Raw genomic sequence first — 21,780 nt, forward strand, 5'->3', positions numbered from 1 at the left:
GAAAAGAAGCTAGCAGTACTCAGCAGTCCCTGCGCAAGATTTCAAAAACATGGCTCCTTTTTTTTTTCTTTGTTCTAATGGAAGTTGAAAAATGCAACCACAGCTTTGTCATGTTTGAAACACAAGAAACAGCAGCCTTTGGAAGCCCTTGAACACAGACAACTTTTTTTTTTTTTTTTTTTTTTTTTTGGTGTATTACACTATATAAATGGAAAAATTCAATGCCTGTTTTTTTTTTTTTTTTTTTTTTTTTTCCCAGAATAAAATAAAATACTTGCTTTTATTCATTATTTATAAACTTAATTTAGATCTCAATTAACTATTTCCTTAATGGACTCTAGAGGTACTCAAAGCAAAAACACCATTTGAAAGCTACAAGACCATGCAGATTCAGATCCTCTCAAAAGAAACAGAAGGAATCACACAGATTTTTTTTTTTTTAAATTTCACGGTATATCTGTTTCCAAGCTTAAAGTAATTTACATCCTCTTTATATGCCAAAAGCATAAATGAAAACATCTTGAAAATCTCTGACACTAACACCTCTCACATGCTATATTAAATTCTGAAGAGATTGGGCTAGAACCTCAGATGAATTGGCATACTTTCTTTCAACTCAGAATGAAAAAGCTTTGTGTATGAGTTTCTGCAAGAACTTCTTAAAATTGTGCTGATTTTTTCTCTGAGCATTTAGAAATAATCTAAGAGCTACTTCAGTTTTTCAAGGTTATCCTTGAAAAGGGGCAGCGTGAGAGAAGTGGCAGCTTTGGCTAAGGATGTGCTGTAACAAAAACGAAAAGTGACATGAAACTTCAAACTGGAGCTGCAAGAATGTAATTTCTGCTTTCTACTCTATTAGCTATGTTATTCCAATAGACTAAGAAACTATGGCCTTCTTGGTCTCTTTAACAAAGAATGAAGCTCCTGCATATTGCATTATATTAATCAAGAGCCTTGATTAATATTCTGAAGGCTATTCTGAATATATTCAGAAGTAAGACTTTTTCTTGTGCCTTTGATTTAATCACTGTGTTTTTAATCATCAGTATGACAAAACTGTGTGGTCATTAAATGCCATCTGTATTCAATAATACGTCCTTGAACTTCTTCACTGAAAGGGTTGTGAGGCACTGGAACAGGCTGCCCAGGGAAGTGGTGGAGTCACCATCCTTGGAAGTCTTCAAAAGACGTTTAGATGTAGAGCTTAGGGATATGGTTTAGTGGAGGGCTGTTAGCGTTAGGTTGGAGGTTGGACTCGATGACCTTGAGGTCTCTTCCAACCTAGAAAATTCTGTGATTCTGTGATTCTTTCCAGTTTCAAAAGTTCACATTCAGTCAGCTCACCCTTCACGGAAGGAAGCAAACTGGGCAGGTTTGCAATATGGAGACTGTTTCATTTAGAATTAGGATATCTAATTAGGACCATAATAAGCCCAAGTGCAATTTAAATAAAGTCACTGGAGCAATATCTAATATGAATCAGATTCTTTATGTTTGTACTTCACCTTATAAGTCTTCCCCTCAGACATGTAGGAGCACAGGTTATTCTTACTTAATGCTGCCCAAAGAAAAAGAATATAGCTCCAATCTCGATATAGAAATACAAAACAGGATCAGTTATATTATTGTTTTATTTGAGAATCTCACAGTTATGCCTGTATTTTCACTGTTTATAAATACAATGCATATTGGTTTCCCAGAGGAATTATAACAGTTAAATTCAGATTTGGTTCTGACCAAATTCTAGAACCTTTCTTTATTTTTTCTTAGTGTTGTTTTCATAAGATATATTCAAAGATATAATCAAAGGGACTATTGTCTTAGTTTGAATGCCATGGCTCTCATATATAAATATACACATATGCATTTTATTTGTTAATAATTGAAAAAGTCTTAAAGAGGTCTGCATGTTGTTTCTATCCTTCCAAATCCTTGATTTAAAAAAAAAAAAAAAAAGTGTAAGCAGTATATATCCACAGAGTTTCATCAAATCAAGAAAGCACAGTTTCTATGGTAACCTAATCTTGATCTATATGTGAGTCTTCATTATCTGGTTTCTACTGAGTCTATTATCATTACTGCTATATAGCAAACGTTGTGATCACTCATTTTTGTTTGGTTTCAGCTGTTTGTTGTTATATCTGACAGAAGGTACTGTACAATCCATTGATCTTTATCCTTTATTTAGTACTACAAAAATGGTGCAATATTACTTTTTTTTAGAAGCCTATAGAGTCTGTACTATTTTCTGTTAAGACAATTATTGAAGAACAAAAGTGTGACAGGGAATTAAATCAGCATTTACCAGGAACTGACACATCAGTAGGACTGCTCTCTGCAGAAGTAATTGGAGATTGCTCTTCCATTTTGACTCCAGTTTCCATCTATGAAAGAAAATCAGAAGTCATGAAATACCATTTTCTGAAGTAGGTCACAAGCCAGACTTGAAATACACATTAAACTAAAAGAGAGGGAAAGGAAGGAAGTCTAGGGGGAAAAATAGGGCTGGACACATCCAAACAACTCTAGCAGAAAATGCAAGGCATGGGGGTGGGGATGGTGAGAAGGTATGCCACTCAAAACTTAGATTGGGGCCTTATCAAAAGCTTAGATGGGGTTGAATAACTTGACAGATGAAGACAGCATAGCCCCTAGGCAGCCTGCTTCATTGTTTATAGCTCTGACAAGAAATGAAAGTGGGCAAGAATTTTGGGTAGGAACATAAAAAGAATTGAGAATCCCCTGTTTTGACTCTGTTTGACAAGGAACATTTTATTTTATTTTATTCAACATATTTCCTCAGTTTATATTAACGAGTAATAAGAATACTCACAGCATTAGGAGTGACCGTTGAAACAAGCTTCCCATCAGGAGACGCTAGAGGACTAAGGACTGCAGCTTGTTGTCCTCCATATGTTCCAGAAGATGTTAAGAGACTGGAAGGACGTGGCAGATTCTCTGAATAACTGGGAATATTTTTTTGTCTTATAAAAGCTATCTCCCAAAAACTTTCAAACCTAAAATTAGAATTAAAAAACTTTTAGCATACTGTATACTGTTCTGTTTATAAGAGTATGTATAACAAGAACAGAAACTGTATTTTCCCAAACACTGTGCATGATTATTCCTTTCCATTTTTCTAATAGGATGTTCTATTCTATATTATTAGAACAAGCAAGCAGTGCTTTAAAATATATATATATATATATATATTTCAAAAAGGAATTAATATATCATAGTTTTAAAGTGCTAAAAGGTTTGAGTCTTTTTATATGGCACAGTATTTCAACTGTTTATTTCAGAAACATGAATATAACCCGTGTTTCCTCTAAGCATCCATGATAAGACTTTTCACATTAATGCAACAATTAATATTATATAGTAACCCATTTTGGAATTAGCAGTTTGGTAGTAACAGATACCTCATCTTTGCTCTGTTGATTATACTTTTTGCTTCTTCATAGGAGACGCCAATCATTGACTCTTTGTTTATGGATACTAGTTGATCTCCAGGCTGCAATCGTCCATCCTAACCCATAGCAAACAAAAAAAACAAAACCACAGATTTTGTGTTAACAACTAACACTGCAGGAGGAACTGTACAATCACAGCATGCACTCTGCATCTGTTAAGACATGAGACATCAAGAATGGCTACACATTTTGCCTAACAATTTTCCAGAAACAAACAGCAGATCAAATGATGGAAGAAGATAAAAAGACACAACTTACCATTGATTTTAACAACATAGGAAATGTAAGGACCCTAAAAGCAGCTTATACTGTTTATCTCACATCGAAACCAGATTCCTTTAATTAACAGTGGAAAACAACCACTTCATTCAGTAGAAATAATTATTGTATAGATTTTCATTTAATAAATACTAAAACTAAATTGTCTTAAGTAAATCTATGAATGTAATTCAGTTTTTTCAAGGTAGGAACCTTCCCAAGATGGTACAAAATTCCATTTCAATCAACTTGCATTCCCACATAGTTAGCTGGGCTTCACCTGAATAAAAAACACGATTGAGGCCTCACGTAACATATCCTCTTTTTCTTTTCTTTTTAACGTATGTATAAAGTGAGAAACTAAAGCAGATGTTCTATTCTCTAAATTTACTGCAATCATTTAATCTGCATGACAGCAATCATTTTAAAAGCTTCATCAGACAGAACGGATCTCAGTGAAATTGCGTCAAGAAATCTGGACCCAGGGATATACTTCTGTTAAAAAAGAAGAAACCACAGAGAGTAATTTTTTTCAGCAAGGAGTACCAACCCATCTGACTACAGGAAATTTCTTTGCTAATTAACTCAGCTGAGAGCAGAATTAATTTGTTTTTCAAGAAACAGACATTCTTGGCTATACACAGGACTTTTCAGGCACTTACTATCCACATTTATCTCAAAGAGAACAACAGATTCTTTCTATTAGGAATTCACCATTCAAAAATACCTTAGAAATAATACTGTCAACTTTGTGCTTCTGTTGAATTATTCGTTGCAAACTTTCTACCAAACACAGTAACATATCACATTTCTGCCTTAGAAACTGTAAGACAAGACTTTAAATATGCTTGGGTAGATTCTTTACTAATATAAAGCTTTTTTTTTAACTCACATTCTAAAGAAGCCTGAACAATTTAACTGAAAATGATTGTCGTTCACCTACATATTATACGTTGTCCATACCTATGGTTACAGTGTAATGACATTTGTGTAATGTAATACACACAAAACTATACATAATATGTCCGTGTTCTTCAGTTTTTAAGAAATATTTCATAGAAGCAATCTGACCGTGTGAAACAAACTATGCACAGAGGAAGATTCGTAGGAAGTAAGTGAAATGTCTTTTTAAGACCAGTATAATTTTACATATTTGATTGACACATACATCAAATTTTAGTTATGTTATTTCAGCCTATGATAGCACTTTACTACATTTTCCATCACATAGAAAAACTCTAGTCTAGAACCTCTCTTGCATAAAGCCTGCTGTAAGATATCAATTTCAATGCTGCCCTCTTGTGGCAGAGATTTAAAAAACTCATAATATTTAGGTTTCTCAAACACCTAACCAAACTGGGGAAATTACTCTAATATTGCTAAATGTACTGCATACTAATGGCTTGGTCTCACTCAATCAATTATAAGCATGAGAGACTGTAAATTATATATATTTACAATTTGAAACATTTTAAAAAGCTATAACAAAACAGCAGAAAACAGAAGAATTATTACTATTTATTCATTAAAAAATCTGGCAGAAAATTACATTTTTTCTATCAATCTCTGCCTTTTGGGATTAATCTTAATCTACAAATATTCAGTTACAAACAGTTTAAGACTGTTTTTAGGGCAAAACTCTTTGGCTGTGAAATTAAGTTGTACACTCTCGTTTGGCAGATGGCAAACATTGGTTTATCTACACATCAGAATAACCGTAATAACACAGGATGAAAAGAAGACACTTGGATAAACAGTTCTGTGTACTTGAACCAGACAGCTGTTATTTATTCATTTTTTAAAAACCTACAAGACCTCCTGTTTTACATACTGCAGTTGTCATAAATGAAAATAGTAATCAGTAATGATTCATGTTTTATTAGTCTGCTCTATCATTTTTTTTTAAATTATTATTCGTATTTCCCTATACAATACTTTTCAGCTGCAAGGATTCAGCTAAACCAAATACAAAGGAAAAGTGATTTTTTGAATGTCCAAGTGACAGAAGCCATGTAGATGTAGTGACATAGTTTAGTGGTATGGTTTAATGGTGGATTTAGCAATGGTAGGTTAAAGGTTGGACAAGATGATCTTAGAGGTCTTTTCCAACCTAAATGATTCTATGATCTATGAAAAAAAAGATGCAAACTGTGTGTCTGTCCCATCCTTGATGATTAGCTTGTATCATGTAACCTCTTAAAAAATTGCTTTCTTACTTTCTGCTTTGGAAATTGGGAAAATAAGATCCTCATGTACCTTACACAAACTCATGAATAATTTTCATTACCATGTAACCATGCTGTGGTGTAATAAGGTAATTCTGTCTAGGGAGAAAGCAAGGAGAAACACAAAAGAAACAAAAATGAAATTAGTATCTATGATACAAATGTATGTATATAATACTAAAGTATGTATAAAACGAAGGCAAAAGTACAGGGGACTGAACAGTGTGGCAAGAAGAGGTTTTTATCTACCTTATGACAGTCACCACCAGGAATAATTTCTTGAATGTATACCAAAGGCCCTTCATTTCTGTCAATTCCTCCAACAATATTCAAACCTAGGCTTGTTCCCTTGCAAACAGAGATAATCTGAAATGCACTATCCCTAGGAAGAGAAAGAAGGAAAAGTAGAGTTACTTCACAGGTTTAGACACTCACTAGAGACCCACAAGTGATAGTGTCTATCTTGTTGATCTCACTAATATGTACCACAGTAACCAACAGATAAAATGGACACAGTCTTAATGTTCAAGCACTATCCTGCCTGCTATATTACAAAATCAGCAACTTCAGGTGTTACTTCAGGCAATTACAAGAGGAAACAATGTATTATTTTGCAAGACTAAACTTTACTACTATATCCCAAGGGATGACCTACCTACAATGTAAACCAGAAGCATTAATTTGTTATGAGATACTGAGATCAACAGTCAACCTGGTTGATCTACCACATAAACAATGAATAAATGAGATAAAATGAGAAAAATAACTTGCAAAACCCAAAACTTTGTAATATCAATGGTATTATGTTACAGGATTTAAAAAACAGTAATTTTGAACACTTCAATGCTCAACCCAAAATCTTCCTCATTTGCCAAATACATTTTCTACATCTCACACAAGAGAGTTACAATCAGCTTTGGGAATTACTTTGGAAGCTTTGGTGATGGCGCAGGGACAGAATTATTTCTGCTAATGGTGGTAATAATATCCTTTGGATGCAATTGAGGACTCTGTGACCTTGAGGATGACCCAGACGAAAGGCTGTCTACAGGTTTTCCTTTAAGAATAGAAAGGACAGGGGAAAAAAAAAAAAAAAAAAAAAAAAAAAAAAAAAAAGATGTAAAACACACATTTGGGAAAAAGCACAGTTTCAAATCATGGGCCTATTTTCATGTTAGAAAGCAGAAAACTATAAGCAATCAGACAACCAAAAGAAAGTCTAAGTCTATGCAGCTAAGAATTGAGCCAGGGGTTCCAGGAATAATTTTTAAATTATAGCAAGGGATGATTTTTTTTTAAACTGGGTGAAAAAAAATCACAACTGTCTTTCCTAAAGAGTAATTGACCATGCTGTATAAAGACATTCTCACTAGACAACAATTCCAGGAGCATTAGAATTTATGGTATTCTAGTTCAATTTTTTATTATTACTTTGTAATCTCATGGTATCTTTCATCTACAAATACCAAACACAGTTCACACTACTCATTAATTAAAATTGCTGAAAGTAGATGGCAGAACATTTGTCTTAGAGATGGGGAAACCTACACACAAACAAGTCAAGTTAAATGTTTAGACTACAAAGTAAATGTTAAAAGTCGTAAGTAAACACGTGCTTAGCCTGACATTCTCTTGCTCCAGTACACCCTTTCCCCAAGTAGAGTTTTCAGTGCTGGAGCCTAGTCCACAGAAGCATGAAGATTGTCCTACAAGATTATGTCAGGATGGGAAGAAATCTCTCACCAGCTAATAGCTGTGTTGGAGAACTTCTTGCAGAGTTGGTGTCACTGTGAGAGCCATACTTATCCATCAGGTCAAGAAACTCTTTCCTGTGGAAATAAAAAGTTCCTCTTTGTCAGGACTTGGCATTAGTTCTAAATGCAGCCTTTGAAATCTGCTAGTGTCTCTGCTGAACAGTTACAATTCCTCAGAAAGCAAAGTTCACCCTCAACTGAAAGAGGAAAGCCCTGTCAGATACAAAAGCATTCAGAAGAAGCAAGAGAAAGGTAATATAATCCAGAAGAATAACGATGGAATAGCAACAGACTATTGGTAGAAAAGCTTAATTATTACCTCTCTTTACCCTGGATTTCAAAACTTTCAAAACTTGTAGTTCAAGTCAGCTACAGATAATAAGACACGTGGTATTACTTGGGTCCAAAACAAATTATTTACATTAGATGGAATCAGATAATATACCCATAGCATATTTGTATCTTTAAAGAATGCTTTTATTTCAATTAGTTTGAATGAGAACCCAGAAGAGAATGGCCATCAAGGTTGTGGCATTAGCCCTAGTCAAAAAGAGTACAGAAAGAAATATTCATTAGTTATACAAGAAGAAGTAAAACAGATACAAATTCTTAACTTCCACTTTGCTTTCTCAGAAGTATGTGGTCCATTTCATCAGAGGTAGATATCATTATATATTAAATATTTTATGTGCTTGGGCTTTGCTTATCTTTTTCACAATTAAATCTTTTAAAAAGCTCCAACTGATAAAATAAAGGGCAAATTCTTCAGCTGTGCATGAATATTTGAGCTATCAATTCTCATTCACAGTAATGTCTTGTTCTACAGTACTAGTTTCCAGGATTGTGAGTAACACCAGTCACAATCCAACAGGAAGACATTTGCAAAAAAATGTTATCCATCTGAAATACATATTTGCTTACTACCTATAATTTTCTTATACATGCCTTGAAAAATCTATCACAACATATGCAGATGAAGACAGACCATAAGCAAGAGCTTTTGCTGTACTAAAGCACAAAGCTATGCTCATTTTACGAAAAGAGAAGTTGTAAGTAGTTGTTCTTTCAACCTCATGGTGAATGGTGAAAAGAAAGTTCTGATTCATCTTTCTGTGTAAAGCTTTAGAACTTATCTTTTTCCTTTCCTACACAAAAATATAAATTCAGACTTGATCCACAGGATTTAGGCAGGCACATTCTCTGTTGCCTGTTATCTTCACTCTAAAGGCAGTCTTGCTTTCTTTGCTATCCTGTCTTGCTTTTCGCTATACTTTGTGCAGCAGGAAAGCAAGTGAAGCCACAGTAACAAGCTGATCTCCTTTCTTTTCTTCTGTGAAGAGCTACTTTGAAACATGAACTGTGATAATTTTTGTGCTGTTTTTAACCAGAGCAGTTTATCCTAATTGGAAATGATTAAGAAGTAAACCTTATTCTGACCCTGATTTTTAAACTTTTTGATTTATTTTATATACATATATATATTAATATATAAATCTATTGTATCTCATTACAACAGATTTCATTAGAAATATTGCCAATTCATTCAAGTATTTTCGTAAAATTCAATGCTACACTGCAAGTTTTCCCTTTCATTCATTCATTCCAGTTTTGAGATAGAACAAGAAAATTCAACTACTGAGCTCAAGCTAGAGGCTCTTAACAAGTAATCTAAATTTGATTAATAATTATATTTCTTTTAAGACCAATATGTATTTGAAGCTTTTAAATGAATCAAATCAGATGAAGGCACTTATCAATTAACCAATAAAGTTATAGTTTGCTCTCATTTTTGACAGAAAGAAAAAAAGGTCAGTTGCACTGTTGAAAATAATCATCAAAAATAGAAGTTCTTTGCAGAAATAACAAATGGCAAAAAAGCAGCAGAGATGAAGATCCTGTATTACATGTGCTAAAAAAGCAACAAGTAATAATAATCTTAATAATCTAATATTAAATGCAGCCTAATATAAAAAAATATATTTTTAATAATCTGAGCTATGACTATCTCAGTAATAAAAGATTTAAAAATAAAATGAAATCTAGAATGGTATAAGCCAGCAGCATCATCAAATTAATATTATAGAATTAGACAGAGAGGACATGAATTAACTGATTGAAGTAAGTTTAATTCCCACGTAATTCCAATGACCACAGAGGGTTACTGAAGTCTGTCGGATGTATTATTAAAAAAAAAAAAAAGAAAAAAAAGAGAGAGACAGAGAAAAATTATTGAACTAATGTAAAATCCAGGGAACACACCCTAACACAGTCCAGTGTAAATCACATCTTTTATCACAGTCACAAAAAATTACTTCAGAATTGTCTGAGCAAGGGTCTGTATGGAGTGGCACATTCTGTGTAGGGCACTGGGCATACCACCAGAATGGTAGAAGGACTGATGGATTTTAATTATTCAAGGAGTTTAGAGGAACTAGGTCAGTATGCTTTAGATAAAAGCAGATTAAGAGTGGACCTCATGTATCTAGGCAGCCTGAAAAAAGGAGAGATCAGAGGCTACAGTACAGAGGCATTTAAATTTGTTAAATACAAAAATAAAGAGGTAGAAACGGGACCCTTACGTCAGACAAAAACTAAAGGAATTTGGAGAAAATTCCTTTATGGAGAGACTACTCTAAGTGGAACATACTAGCAGTGGCAAATAGCAGCAGCTACTCTCACCATGATTATCAAATATAGTTGTGTAACAGCAATTTCCTGCAGAGATTTAAGTCAAAAGGGGATACAAGCCTAGATCCTTATATTTCCGATGATTCTATGCCAATATTGGTTTATATGCTTAACTTTAGACAATAAGATTAAAGCGATATTTAGCAGATATGTCCTTATATTGGAGGTATTTTGGGCTACCTGCTGCAGCGATCAGTTTAACCTACTTATCCAAACTAATTCAGAGCTCATTAGAGACTGAAATCAAACTACAGAGGTGAAACAATAACCAAATTTGCCTTTTCAGAAGGCAAGACCAGCTTAAATGACAGTTTTTTAGGAATGTAGGTCTAATGCATTCCCTCATTTTTTATTATTTTCACATGTGAGATGTGTTAAAAAATCCTGTAATCATAGCAAATAATTCTAAGGGTATTAGCTGGGAACATAACATTTCAATCCCCTTCACTGAACCGAAATTGGCCAAAGCTTACCACTTTAATTGATGTGAGCAGTCTCATTAAAACAAGTATTCCATTCCTCACTGCCCAGGACACTAACAAAATGAATTGTTATCAAATATAACATTTAAAAACTGTGACATATGCTGCAATTTTGTGATTAATCCTAATCTGAAAAAAAAAAAATATATATATATATATATGTATATATATACATATATATATATGTAGGCATACATACATACATACATACATATATATATATATATATGCCTTCTCAGACTTAGTTACTGCATTAGATTTTGTCAGATTTGAGGTTAACGCAACACTTTATTTTTCTCTTACTTTGCTTCTTCATCTCTGGCAACTAGCAGAGACATGTGATTAGATGCTGAAGCTGTTCGCAAGATGTCAACGGCCCTAGAAGGAGGGAGAAAAATAATAAAGTAAATATACCAGGGTTCTGTCAAGAAGTACACAGTAGGTAATGTTAAAATGATAGGAAAATGAACAAATTCTTAATGTAGTTAATAATCTTGACTGCCAGATACAGAGAAAAAAGTTTGTCAGCAGAATAACCCAAATTAAACACTGGAGAACTGAGCAAAAAACAGACTGTGGTGAGTCTGTGCCTGACGATGGGAATAAACTGAGATTGTTCTTTCTTTCCCTTCCCTTTTGTCCCCATCTCTTCTTGGTCCATCCTACTGGACCATGGACCTCCTTCAGGATTTACAGCCTACACCAGATAAAGAATACTGCTCAGATATCTTCCATAGCTCAGGATTTCACTCACAAACATATACTGTAATTTTGCATTGAATTTTAATTCCACATCTTACTCAAAAACTAGGCTTCACATTGATCGCTGGTGATCCAGCTACAGGAACCATAAAACATACTCTACATTTTTTCCTAAGCAATGCCTCCTTAATCGTCCCATTACAATGATACTTGTTAGCTGCACCATTTATTCTCACCAGTATTCAACCAACATGTTAATATAAAATATTATAACAGCTTAATATACTTTAAAGGTATTTTCACACACATTCGATAATCCGCATCATTACAAAACTATCTTATTTTGCCATTACAAAAGCATTTAAACTCATTTCACTTTTCTATGATAGTTTTGCATAATTAGTTTTATAGGATAAATTCATTGCCAGTTCAACTCCTGTGACCTTAGCGGAGTTGTGCTCATTTATCAGTGGTCGATATGGCCACAAATAAATAAATACATACATTTCAAGCTCTAATGCACATCTAGTCAACAGTACAAACATACCTTTCATTGGTTACTCCAATTAAGTTTTCTCCATTGACATCCAAAATGAGGTCTCCCGTGAGCAAACGGCCTTGTAATGAAATCAACAGGAAAGCAGTGAACGTATTATATCATGGTAATAAAAACAGTTTTTGTTTTCTTTCAATTTTATGTGATCTAATGCATAAACAACCTTATGACATTCAGCAGCTTAGCTTCTGATCCTGATTTATCTATGCCTGATAGTCTAGTCTTACTGTGGTGAGACTAATAACAATCAGTCAGTGTTACTAATCACAGAACAGCTAAAGAAAATAAATATTATTTGTATTAGAGCACAAATATTTGCAGCACTGGAATTCATAGTTTTGGAAGGAACTTTTGGCTGAATGTTGCTGATAACATGCATGTAAGCTGCCTTGTATGAATACATTTATGTTTTATATTTGATAAAGACATCTCTAAAATATTTTTTTTAGAACTATTTTTACTTTTAACCTTTTGCAAGTCTCAAGTGCAGGAACTGTCACTTTTGAAGTAATTATTTTAAATGATCAATCTGCATAAGAGAAGATGGCATCTCAAAAGAGCTTTTTATTTACAACAGGTTTGCAAAAATACATTTTAAATTACTTACTATCTACAGCAGCAACACCTCCAGGTAGAATTCTCTTTATGAAAATCCCATAATCTTCTGCAGTTTGTGCCCGGTAACCTCCAATAATTTTAACTCCTAAACAACAAACGAAAGAAACAGGCAAGAACTTTTTATTCCATCTACTGCCCTAAATGGATTTACAGTCAAATCCATAAAATTTGGATAAATTAAACTTCTACTGATGTCAGTGTGAACTGGAAAAGCTCACCAAGTGCTTTTAGTTCTGGTTTACTCTGAATCAACAGAATGTGCAATCTAATTACCTAATCCATTCTGACAATCAGAAAAAGAAATGCGGTGAACAGCTCGATTGATTCCATGAGGGCCCATAATTGTCCTATGAAATAAAATAAAAATCATTAAATCTCTAATGCCATATGTGCATATAAAGCTATGTTAATACAGAAGAAATTACAGTGACCACGTTTTTACCTCTAATACAAACCAAAACTAGTCTTCTTGACTGTCAACTTTACATTATTTGATACTTTTGTGCCACCCCTCCCTCCAGTGAAAACTCGATCATAAATATGAGATAAGGGTAAAATAAAGTATGCTTAGTTCTTTCCATTCTCCCCAAAGTTTATTTCCATTCTCCACAGAGAACTTCAGGCAGAATTCTGAATCCCACTTACAGTAAAAGGATTTAGATTAAATAGAAGCAACATTCCATGACCTGGTCCAGCTTAATGTTTAGGCAAGAAAAACACGTCATAACATCTCGGATCAGTTAATGAATACTAAGACAGAACCACAGCTAAGAAAGTGCATACAAAAACATTTGCTAAAATATCTAACATAAAACTTTGTGGTTATTCATGAATGTAAGCTTTTCCCTCCAGCCTTTCATTTCTTATTCAACACTGTTCTGTTTATAAAGGCTTCTTTCCAAATGTTATTGCCTGCTCCTCTGTGTACCCTCCAACCCCAGGTCAGAATTCCAGGATGGCACCTGCAGCTGTCTGAAGGCAGATGAGCATTTTGTATGCACGTGATAATGGGAAAGAATTAAATAAGTATATAAAGTAAAATTAGAGCCTTGAAACCCATATTTACAACTCCATCAGAAACATTTCCAGTGTACTGCTGTGAGAATGTAAAACATTAAGAATTCCTTTAAATCCAGAGTAATTTGCCACGTTTTACCACTTGTGAATTTTCATTTTGATGAACTACTATAGAAAAAAATTTGTGTCATAGATCCTTTGTCTTCCCACTACCCCATTTTTGGAGAAGATTCACCAGATACCTTCTCCAAAAAAGCAGAAGCACAATTTAGGTTTTTCTGCTTTGACCTACATACATATTGTTCTGTATTAGATAACAAGTAGTATTTTCTAGAGCATGATGTTGAAGTGAAATGGAACAACTAGAATTCATTAGTGGGGGGGGGGGGGGGGGGGATCAAAAATGGAGGACACAGTGACCCAAATCCTCCCACGCAACCAAATCCAGCACCCAGCTTCAACTCCTAGCCTGAAACTCGGTATTTCTGCAAAATCTGGAGTATATGACATTAAGGGGTGTCCTGCCAGGGAAGAAAGAAACCCAGAAGGTCCAAATGTTCCTAAATTCCAGGAGAAGGCAAGAGATTCAGGTTGCAAAGAACATCCCAAATCTTTCATTTTTGCATAGGAAAACTGGGTGAGTCCTTTATCAAGGAGTAAGCACTTAAAAATAAATAAATAAAAACATTTGTTCCACAATCTCAAATTCCCAAGTATTTGCAAAATTATACTTTGCTTCAGAAAGGCTAGCCATTAAGAATACACCCAACAATTAATCTTTAGGCTAGAAAGGTCTGATGAAGCATAGTCAGTGTATTTTGCCACTGCCCAGACTGCACATGACCTTGCTATGGTGTGAGAAAGCATAAGACCCACTTCATAAGGCTAAAAGTGAAACAAATCACTTCTATTTTTTCATAGTTTGAAAGGACAAATAAACCCTAAAGTCTTGTTTTTTCTTTTTTCTAAAGTCTTGTTTGTTATTTAACAAAACTTTTTTGGGTAAACTACTTCTATAATACAGCAGTGGATCATTTTGCATTATTGCTGAGTACTGGCATCTCAATTATCCCATGAATTTAAGCTGTTTTAAGGCTGAAAGACAGTATACTAGTCACTTTCTTTACAGCTCTGTCCTGATTTGTATCCATCTTTGAAAATTTAGACGAGAAAACATGATTTTTAAAATATGCAATTATTCTTTCCATTTTCTTTCCTGTTTTGCCTTTTACTAATGTTGTTTCTTGTGCTGCCATACTCTCAGCAGTTTTCCCGTATTAGTCATTGGCTTGTATATTACAGAGATCCACACACGACTGTCATTTATTATTTAATATGTATTCTTTCCAGTAATAAAAATCTCAACTTAACTGCATTTTCCTTAATTAATTTCTCTGCACACACCCCTGCCATAATAGTCCATCAAGAATATTGTACTTTGAGGAGTAGCAAAAAAGTGGCATTGTACTTATGAGGAGTAGCAAATCAAGCTATCTCAACACATGCGTAGAATATTATTATTGGTTTAACCATAACTTTTGGAAAAAAGAAAAAGCAAGAACAAATGTTGAGCTTCAGCTTTACACAGTTTATTTCTGTGAAGCTTTAGAAGATCAAATCTCAGATTTTAAGTTTTCAATATTTCAAGAGAATACAGAGATTACAGTATACGTACACAAAGATCACGACATTATCAAATCAGGGCACAGAGCACATGATACGAAAGGATCTACGTTTCTATAAGTAACAGGCAATGCTTTCAAGACAGATCTAACATTAACTTGATTCTGACTAAGAGGATACAGAGAATATAAACCAATCGGCAGCAGTAACAAAAAATAATTTGTGTTCTTTGTAGAAAAAGATACGAATTAAATAATCAATTAAATGTCACTGCTGTTTCCTATAGAAGTCATATAAAAATACTTGCAAGCAACCTTTTAACTCACAGAATAAAAAAAAAAAGTGAGGCAATAGCTCAAATCAACAAGCTAGACCATGACTTTGTTACATTAAAATTATGAAAAAATATTAAACAACACTTCAGCTGGAGTCCTGGAATGCTAATAGACTAAGTGAACCTCATTTTATGCAGATGTTCTAGTAAAGACAATTAAAATGAAGTCTTGGACACTTTTTTTCTATTACTTAGTTATCAGCACATACAACAGCTTTCTGTTTTATACCTTCTAGAGACTTATCAGTACACGTGGCTCTGGATGTTAATTATTCTGTTCTGTATTCCTGAGAAATTACTAGTCATTTATGTCCACAAACAAAATATTTAGCTAGACTTATCAATGGAAGAACAATACCCTTCCCTCAAGAATAGATATTACTTGGCACTTATTCAAAATCTTAACGATAAAAGAAAGAAGCAGCTGAAAATGGCTACAGCTGTTAAATGATCTCAGTTGTACCCTTCCCAATTACAGGCTAGAAAAATGCCATCAGAACCCAAAGGTTAAGCATACCAGTATAAGAGAGAAAGACCATCGAAACGCTCCGGTTCGTCTTCATCTCCTGGTGAGAGCAAGGACATTCTTCAGTACAGCAACCAAAATACACTGGAGGTTTCCAGTTCAACGGGATAAAGGTTACCAGCAGGACAATTTCTGCTACTAACCAAAAAAACAAGTCAAACAGACAGAGCCCGAGACGAGTGTCTCTGCCTACTTAATCTTCTCTGAAACCCTCTGCGTCACATAGGCTAATTCAGCTATCCAGGCAATGTTTACTTTTTCTGTTTGAAATAGCAATTTGTAGCAACTTTAAAGACTGATAAATGCAGAGGAGGGAAAAATTACTTGCATTTATTAAAACTGGGATTATGCAATCTATAGCTAACAGCGAGCAGATGAAATAATGAAACTTATTTATTCATGTTCTTCCAGTTATTTATTTACATGCTCCCTACAAACAAGGTCACAAGAAATAACTTATGACCTTTCCAAAGCAACCTGCCTAGCAGGCTGGGTTATATACATCCGCACACAAAAGGGAAAGCCCACAAAGCAGACAGACTGAAAGCATTAAGCAAATGCCATTATGCTATTACTTGGCATTCTCAGTTACAGTACTGACTTGTGGCATGCTTTAACTTGGTTTTTAGCCTTTCAGTATCCAACAGTCAGAAGTTTACACAGAACTTGGGCTATGTATTTTCAGTAGAAATGGACACTGACATGCTTGTTTTTTGTGAAAGCAGGTGAAATTGGTACAAAAAATGACTGCATTTTGTTACATATCCTAATGACTTTTAAAGCATGAGCAGGTGAACAGTAGATGTGATTCTCTAAGTCCCATTTTCCTAGAAATTATCCGTGAACTTTGTTTCTGAGGCTTATTCTTTTAAATATAAAACATTTTAACTTCCTAGTGAATGCTCAGAATTGGCATTCTTAATCTAAATGAGCCTCAAAAACAATCCCCTACATTTCATTGCCTACTTCCAGAAATCCTTTGTCCTTGAGGTACCAAAAAAGCCACAAAGCTTTGCAGTGCCTTCTTATTTCAACAAACCCAATGGAACATCAGAAAAACACCTGAAGGAATGATTTTCTGTCATTGCATTGAGAATAGTTCCAAAAATAAAAACTACACAATTGTTTCCAGAGGTAAGACTGTTCTGACATGAGGCTTGGTCTTTGCAGACACATGCATATTTTTGGAAGTTCTGAGCTTCTCACAGCAGTTTTATTACCTACTGTTTTCTTTCACATTTATAGCACAGTATACACTCCCATTACTGCCCCGTTTTCTAAAAGATCTTAAAAAATTGCATTTTAAAATGAAAACCAAATATTCTGTGCTCACTAAGGCCTTTAAATAGAAAGATGAATCCTGTCTAAAGCAGGGAGTAAACCTGTGATGAGACAGCATCTGTCAGCGTCTAGAGCCTCACAGTGGGACAGCTTGGCTATGCAAGGAATGCATATGCTTAGCTAATGCACTGTGTTTTGTTTTTTTTTTTTTAAAGTTGTAGTAACTGTGTTTTTATTAGCATGTAATCATTCTGAGAAAACACTATTTGTGCTTATAAGCAATGTGCTATGTGGTGTTCAAGAATTTTGAGGTCAGTCCCTAGTGTCTGCAATCCATGACAAGCAGAAAGGTGACATGACCTACAAGAGACAGAGGCAAAGTCCAGTGATGGAAATGGGAAAATGGGAACATAAAAGCAGTCTTCCCGATGCCCGCAAAGTGAAGGACTCCCACTGACCTCATTTGGAGTGCTCACATACATTTAGTGATGAAAACGTGTGCCTTCGTAGTCTTTCCTAAATCAGTTTAATTCTACTAGTGCCTCTGGTGTTAGTCCAAAGAAGGAAAAGTCACTGATATTTTAAGCATCGTATCAATTTGATTATCTCCAGGCAAAGTTACAGAAGACAGCCAGTAAAATACCAACAGCTCCCCTACCACAAAATTTTAATTGTTCTTAACACCAGTGGAGTTCAATTTGTGGTATCAGTATATAGAGCATTTGTCAAAACAAATCACTCAGAACAATGTAGCTTTCTCACAGTGTCATGCTTTTTGCAAAAAACACACACACACTTAAAAATATGACTCAAGGCTATGCGTTCCCATTATTAAAAAATAAAAATTGATTTTTATTAAACCAGACATGACAAACTTCCCAACAATATATGCATATATAAAGTAGCATTAACCTCCCCATTCAAATTACATTCAAATTCAAATTACTTTTTACTCCTAGAAGGAGCTTGGAACATAGTAACGCTTAAAAAAAAAAAAACAAAAACAAACAAACAAAAACAACAACAACATGCCATAAAATCTAGTACTTGCCAACAAGACTAAATTTTTCAAGAGAGATTATTTGTTATTTGTGCAGCAAGCAGACCAAGATTTGTTTTCAAACAGTGAGTAAACTATTCTCTTTGGCAACATTATTAATTATGACTCACCTTTCCCAAAAGAAATTTTGTAATGCTTTAGCAACCGAGACAAATTACAGGATAATTTAGTAGACAGTAAAAAACATCTGCACAATCTTTTGTAGCAAGATTCATAAGATCATTTATCATAAGTAAAAAAGGTCTTTTACGAAAACCCAATACAAGTGAGTTATGCAACCATAACCTTTCAGGTTCACAAACCCTGAAAGGTGAAAATTCGTTATGACACAGCCAACAGCCAGCATGAACAAACACTTTCTTCTGATCTATCCCAAAACACTAATTATTCAAAAATGTATTTTGCTGATTAGGTCATAAAGATTAAAAGAAAACATGTATCATTAGGTGGCAGTTGTTAAACATGAAAAAAAAAAAAAGCTTGAGCAACCTTGTAATTAAGTAGAAACATTAATGGTTTGAGGCTAACCCCTTGCATAGAGAAAAAATGTATTATTTAAACTTTAGGTAAGCCTCAGTTAACATCTAATCAACTACATTCTTAAAGCATTGTACATTGATATTGGCTCCCAGACGAGAAAAAAAAGTATAGAAAATCAGTCTCACATCACGATGTAACTCAAGTATGGTTTTGTGCACCAGTTTCATGTTAAGTTCTTATTTGATAAACTGCTTTTGGAATACAGGGATCTAGCGATCTAATTATACAATATACCTTGCATACGAACCTAGCATAACATAGCTGTTTTAGAGACATACCTTTGTATTATACACCCTGTATTTCCATGACAATCAGAGCAATTGCATCTTCAAATCCCAGGAAAAAGGAGGTTTTTTTTTGTTAGTTTGTTGTTGTTTTTGGTTTTTTAATAAATGCTTTGCGTTTTTTTTTTTAAATCAAGTTATTCACAAAGTGGTATAATTCAAAATCTATGCTAAATTGTTTGACAATGCCTTTGAGTACTACTAGCTGGAATCTATTGCATAAACACAATAAATGTCATACAGTTCAATAAAAGCTGTCTGTGCCCGTTTTTAATTATGTTTTTTGATGACAGTGTTGGCATGATTATTTAGCGGTCTGGGAGGAGTCTGAACTTATGATTTTCAATCATGATTAAATCCAACTTTGTCCTTTAGAATTTGACCCAACTTTTAAGTAGATAACATTATGGTTTACAGAATTAATATAACTGTCATTATATATCCCATGGCACTGTTTTTAAAACAAAAACAACAAACACCAAAAAGGTGTTTCCAAAGCACTGCAATAAAACACTTTAGACATACTTATTATTCTTTAAAAATAATGTATTATAACTCATAAATTCCATTCAATGTGTTATGTTGATGTAGTTATTCCATACACACAAGGAAGTCACTGGTATTGGTGTTACCTTTTGTAAGAAGTTGCTACAAACTGTTTCAATACTAAAATTATTTTTCTTTAAGACACCAGCAAAACAAGATCCTGCTAAGGAAACTTCAAGTATTTTCACATTACAAGCCAGTACTTTTTGCATTCCTGTATGTGCGGAGGAAAAAAAAAAAAAGTACTTACTTTTTATTCAGGTTTGTTAGGGGATCTGTACTGGACATCTTCAATTTTATTAAAAATTCAAAATGAAGAATTCTGAAACACGAAGCACTGGCTCATAACCAAGACAATAATTGCTGTAAAAAAGGAGAAACCACTTTTTGAAATTTATATGGCTATGTTTATTTTAAAGCACTAATTCTTATTTATTACTGACTAGCAGAAATCCAGTGGGAGAATTTTCATGACAAACTAGACACACTTCAATAGTGAAAACAGTACGCAGATAATTCAGACTTAGCTGTATATTGTACCAAAACATCTGACAACCTAATTGACTTTTAGTTCATGAGTCAGGAAGTAGAGGTAAAACTGAACATTCTGTGATTAAAAACTTATATATACATATAATTTAGATTCAAATACCAGGATAAAATAATTGTGAAAGGTAAAAATAATGTCTGATTTTCTTCTAGCAAAGATTAGGTGAGTGTAATACTGTCATAGACAAGATGAGGTGTTCCATGTGTCTTTTTCACATTTTTTCACTCGCCATCCAATATTCAGCACCTCTGGAATTCTGACTTGGAGCATGTGACATGGGCCACAAGGCATGCACGATGGGGTTATGGACCAACGCGCTGCATTTTTATTAGCTCACACAACAGGTTTTAAGAAATGTGGTCATAAACGTACTGATTTACGGTCATTTGAAAAATTTCTGCAAAAGCCCCAATGCAAAAAATACGTGTTTGTATTGCTGGCAAATTTCCTGACCTTATGAGCTCTCTGGCTAAACCTTCACATGGCCAAAGACTACACAAAGCACTGCTCTGAAGACACGGTACGAGGGGTAAAAGGGGGCAAACGTTTCCCCTAACACTGCTTCCCGAGCAATGCGTATTCCCTCATCAGCCTCCGCAGTAACACAGCTTCATGCAGGCAGTTTATCCCTGTATGAAGCGATAAATTCGGTTTTGGAAGGCACCAAGTCTTCCTGCAGCAGAGAGCAGTGAAAGTTTTCAGATGTCTCACTGGAAGCGCAAAAACAACGCCACAAACCACAGGAGAAATGCTACGAAGCACGGCTTCGCTTCGTGCTTCACCGCTGCCTTACTTTTAAAGCATCTAAACAAAAAGCGGAGCGGCACCGGGAGCAGAGCAGCGGGGCTGTGAGGGGGACGGGAGCACGGAGGCGACTTCCAAGGGCTTTGGGGCTGCCCCGGCGCCCTGAGGCGCGACCGCAGCCCCCGCTGAGGGGAGGGCAGCGGCCGCCCTCGGAGACAAAGCCCGGGCACGGGGCTCGGCTCGGTTACCTCGACGCCCGAGGGGTCCGCCCGGCCGGGGAAGGAAGGGAAGAGACAACGGCGGGGTCCTGCGGGAGCCTCCCCCCCAGCGCCTCAGCGGGGCGAGCGGCAGCGACCCCTCGACGGCGGCGCTCGCTCCCCTCAGCGGCGCGATGGCGGCCCCCGCCTCCCCGCTTCTCCCCTCCCCGGCTCCGTGAGGCGCGGAGCCGGCCCCGGCGCCGCCCCGCGGGCGGAGAGGAGCGGTGTGGAGGAGGCGGAGCGCGGCACGGGCCCCGCCGCC

The 21,780-nt window shown here is 35.2% G+C and overlaps 1 protein-coding gene across 7 annotated transcripts in view; it reads right to left on the reverse strand.

Moving 5' to 3' along the window:
- STXBP4 (syntaxin binding protein 4) overlaps positions 1-21,747 on the reverse strand; it is a 71,063-nt gene extending 49,316 nt beyond the window's left edge. For 2 of the 7 annotated variants that reach the window (XM_084492005.1, XM_084491999.1), the window contains exons 1-12: positions 20,218-20,330; positions 16,248-16,394; positions 13,030-13,103; positions 12,746-12,841; positions 12,130-12,199; positions 11,184-11,258; positions 7,700-7,785; positions 6,884-7,013; positions 6,206-6,338; positions 3,423-3,529; positions 2,834-3,017; positions 2,306-2,384 (exon numbers count right to left, since the gene is read on the reverse strand). In XM_084492005.1, coding sequence (XP_084348131.1) covers positions 2,306-2,384; positions 2,834-3,017; positions 3,423-3,529; positions 6,206-6,338; positions 6,884-7,013; positions 7,700-7,785; positions 11,184-11,258; positions 12,130-12,199; positions 12,746-12,841; positions 13,030-13,103; positions 16,248-16,315 — 1,102 coding nt within the window. In that variant the 5' untranslated portion in view covers positions 16,316-16,394; positions 20,218-20,330. Of the gene's footprint in view, positions 1-2,305; positions 2,385-2,833; positions 3,018-3,422; positions 3,530-6,205; positions 6,339-6,883; positions 7,014-7,699; positions 7,786-11,183; positions 11,259-12,129; positions 12,200-12,745; positions 12,842-13,029; positions 13,104-16,247; positions 16,395-20,217; positions 20,333-21,509 lie in introns of those variants that run through there. The other 5 variants (XM_084492004.1, XM_084492003.1, XM_084492002.1 and 2 more) reach the window with 5 other exon arrangements.
- Between the last annotated feature and the right edge of the window lie 33 nt (positions 21,748-21,780).

Source organism: Aythya ferina (genome assembly GCF_964211825.1).
Source record: "Aythya ferina genome assembly, chromosome: 18".
Taxonomy (NCBI): domain Eukaryota; kingdom Metazoa; phylum Chordata; class Aves; order Anseriformes; family Anatidae; genus Aythya; species Aythya ferina.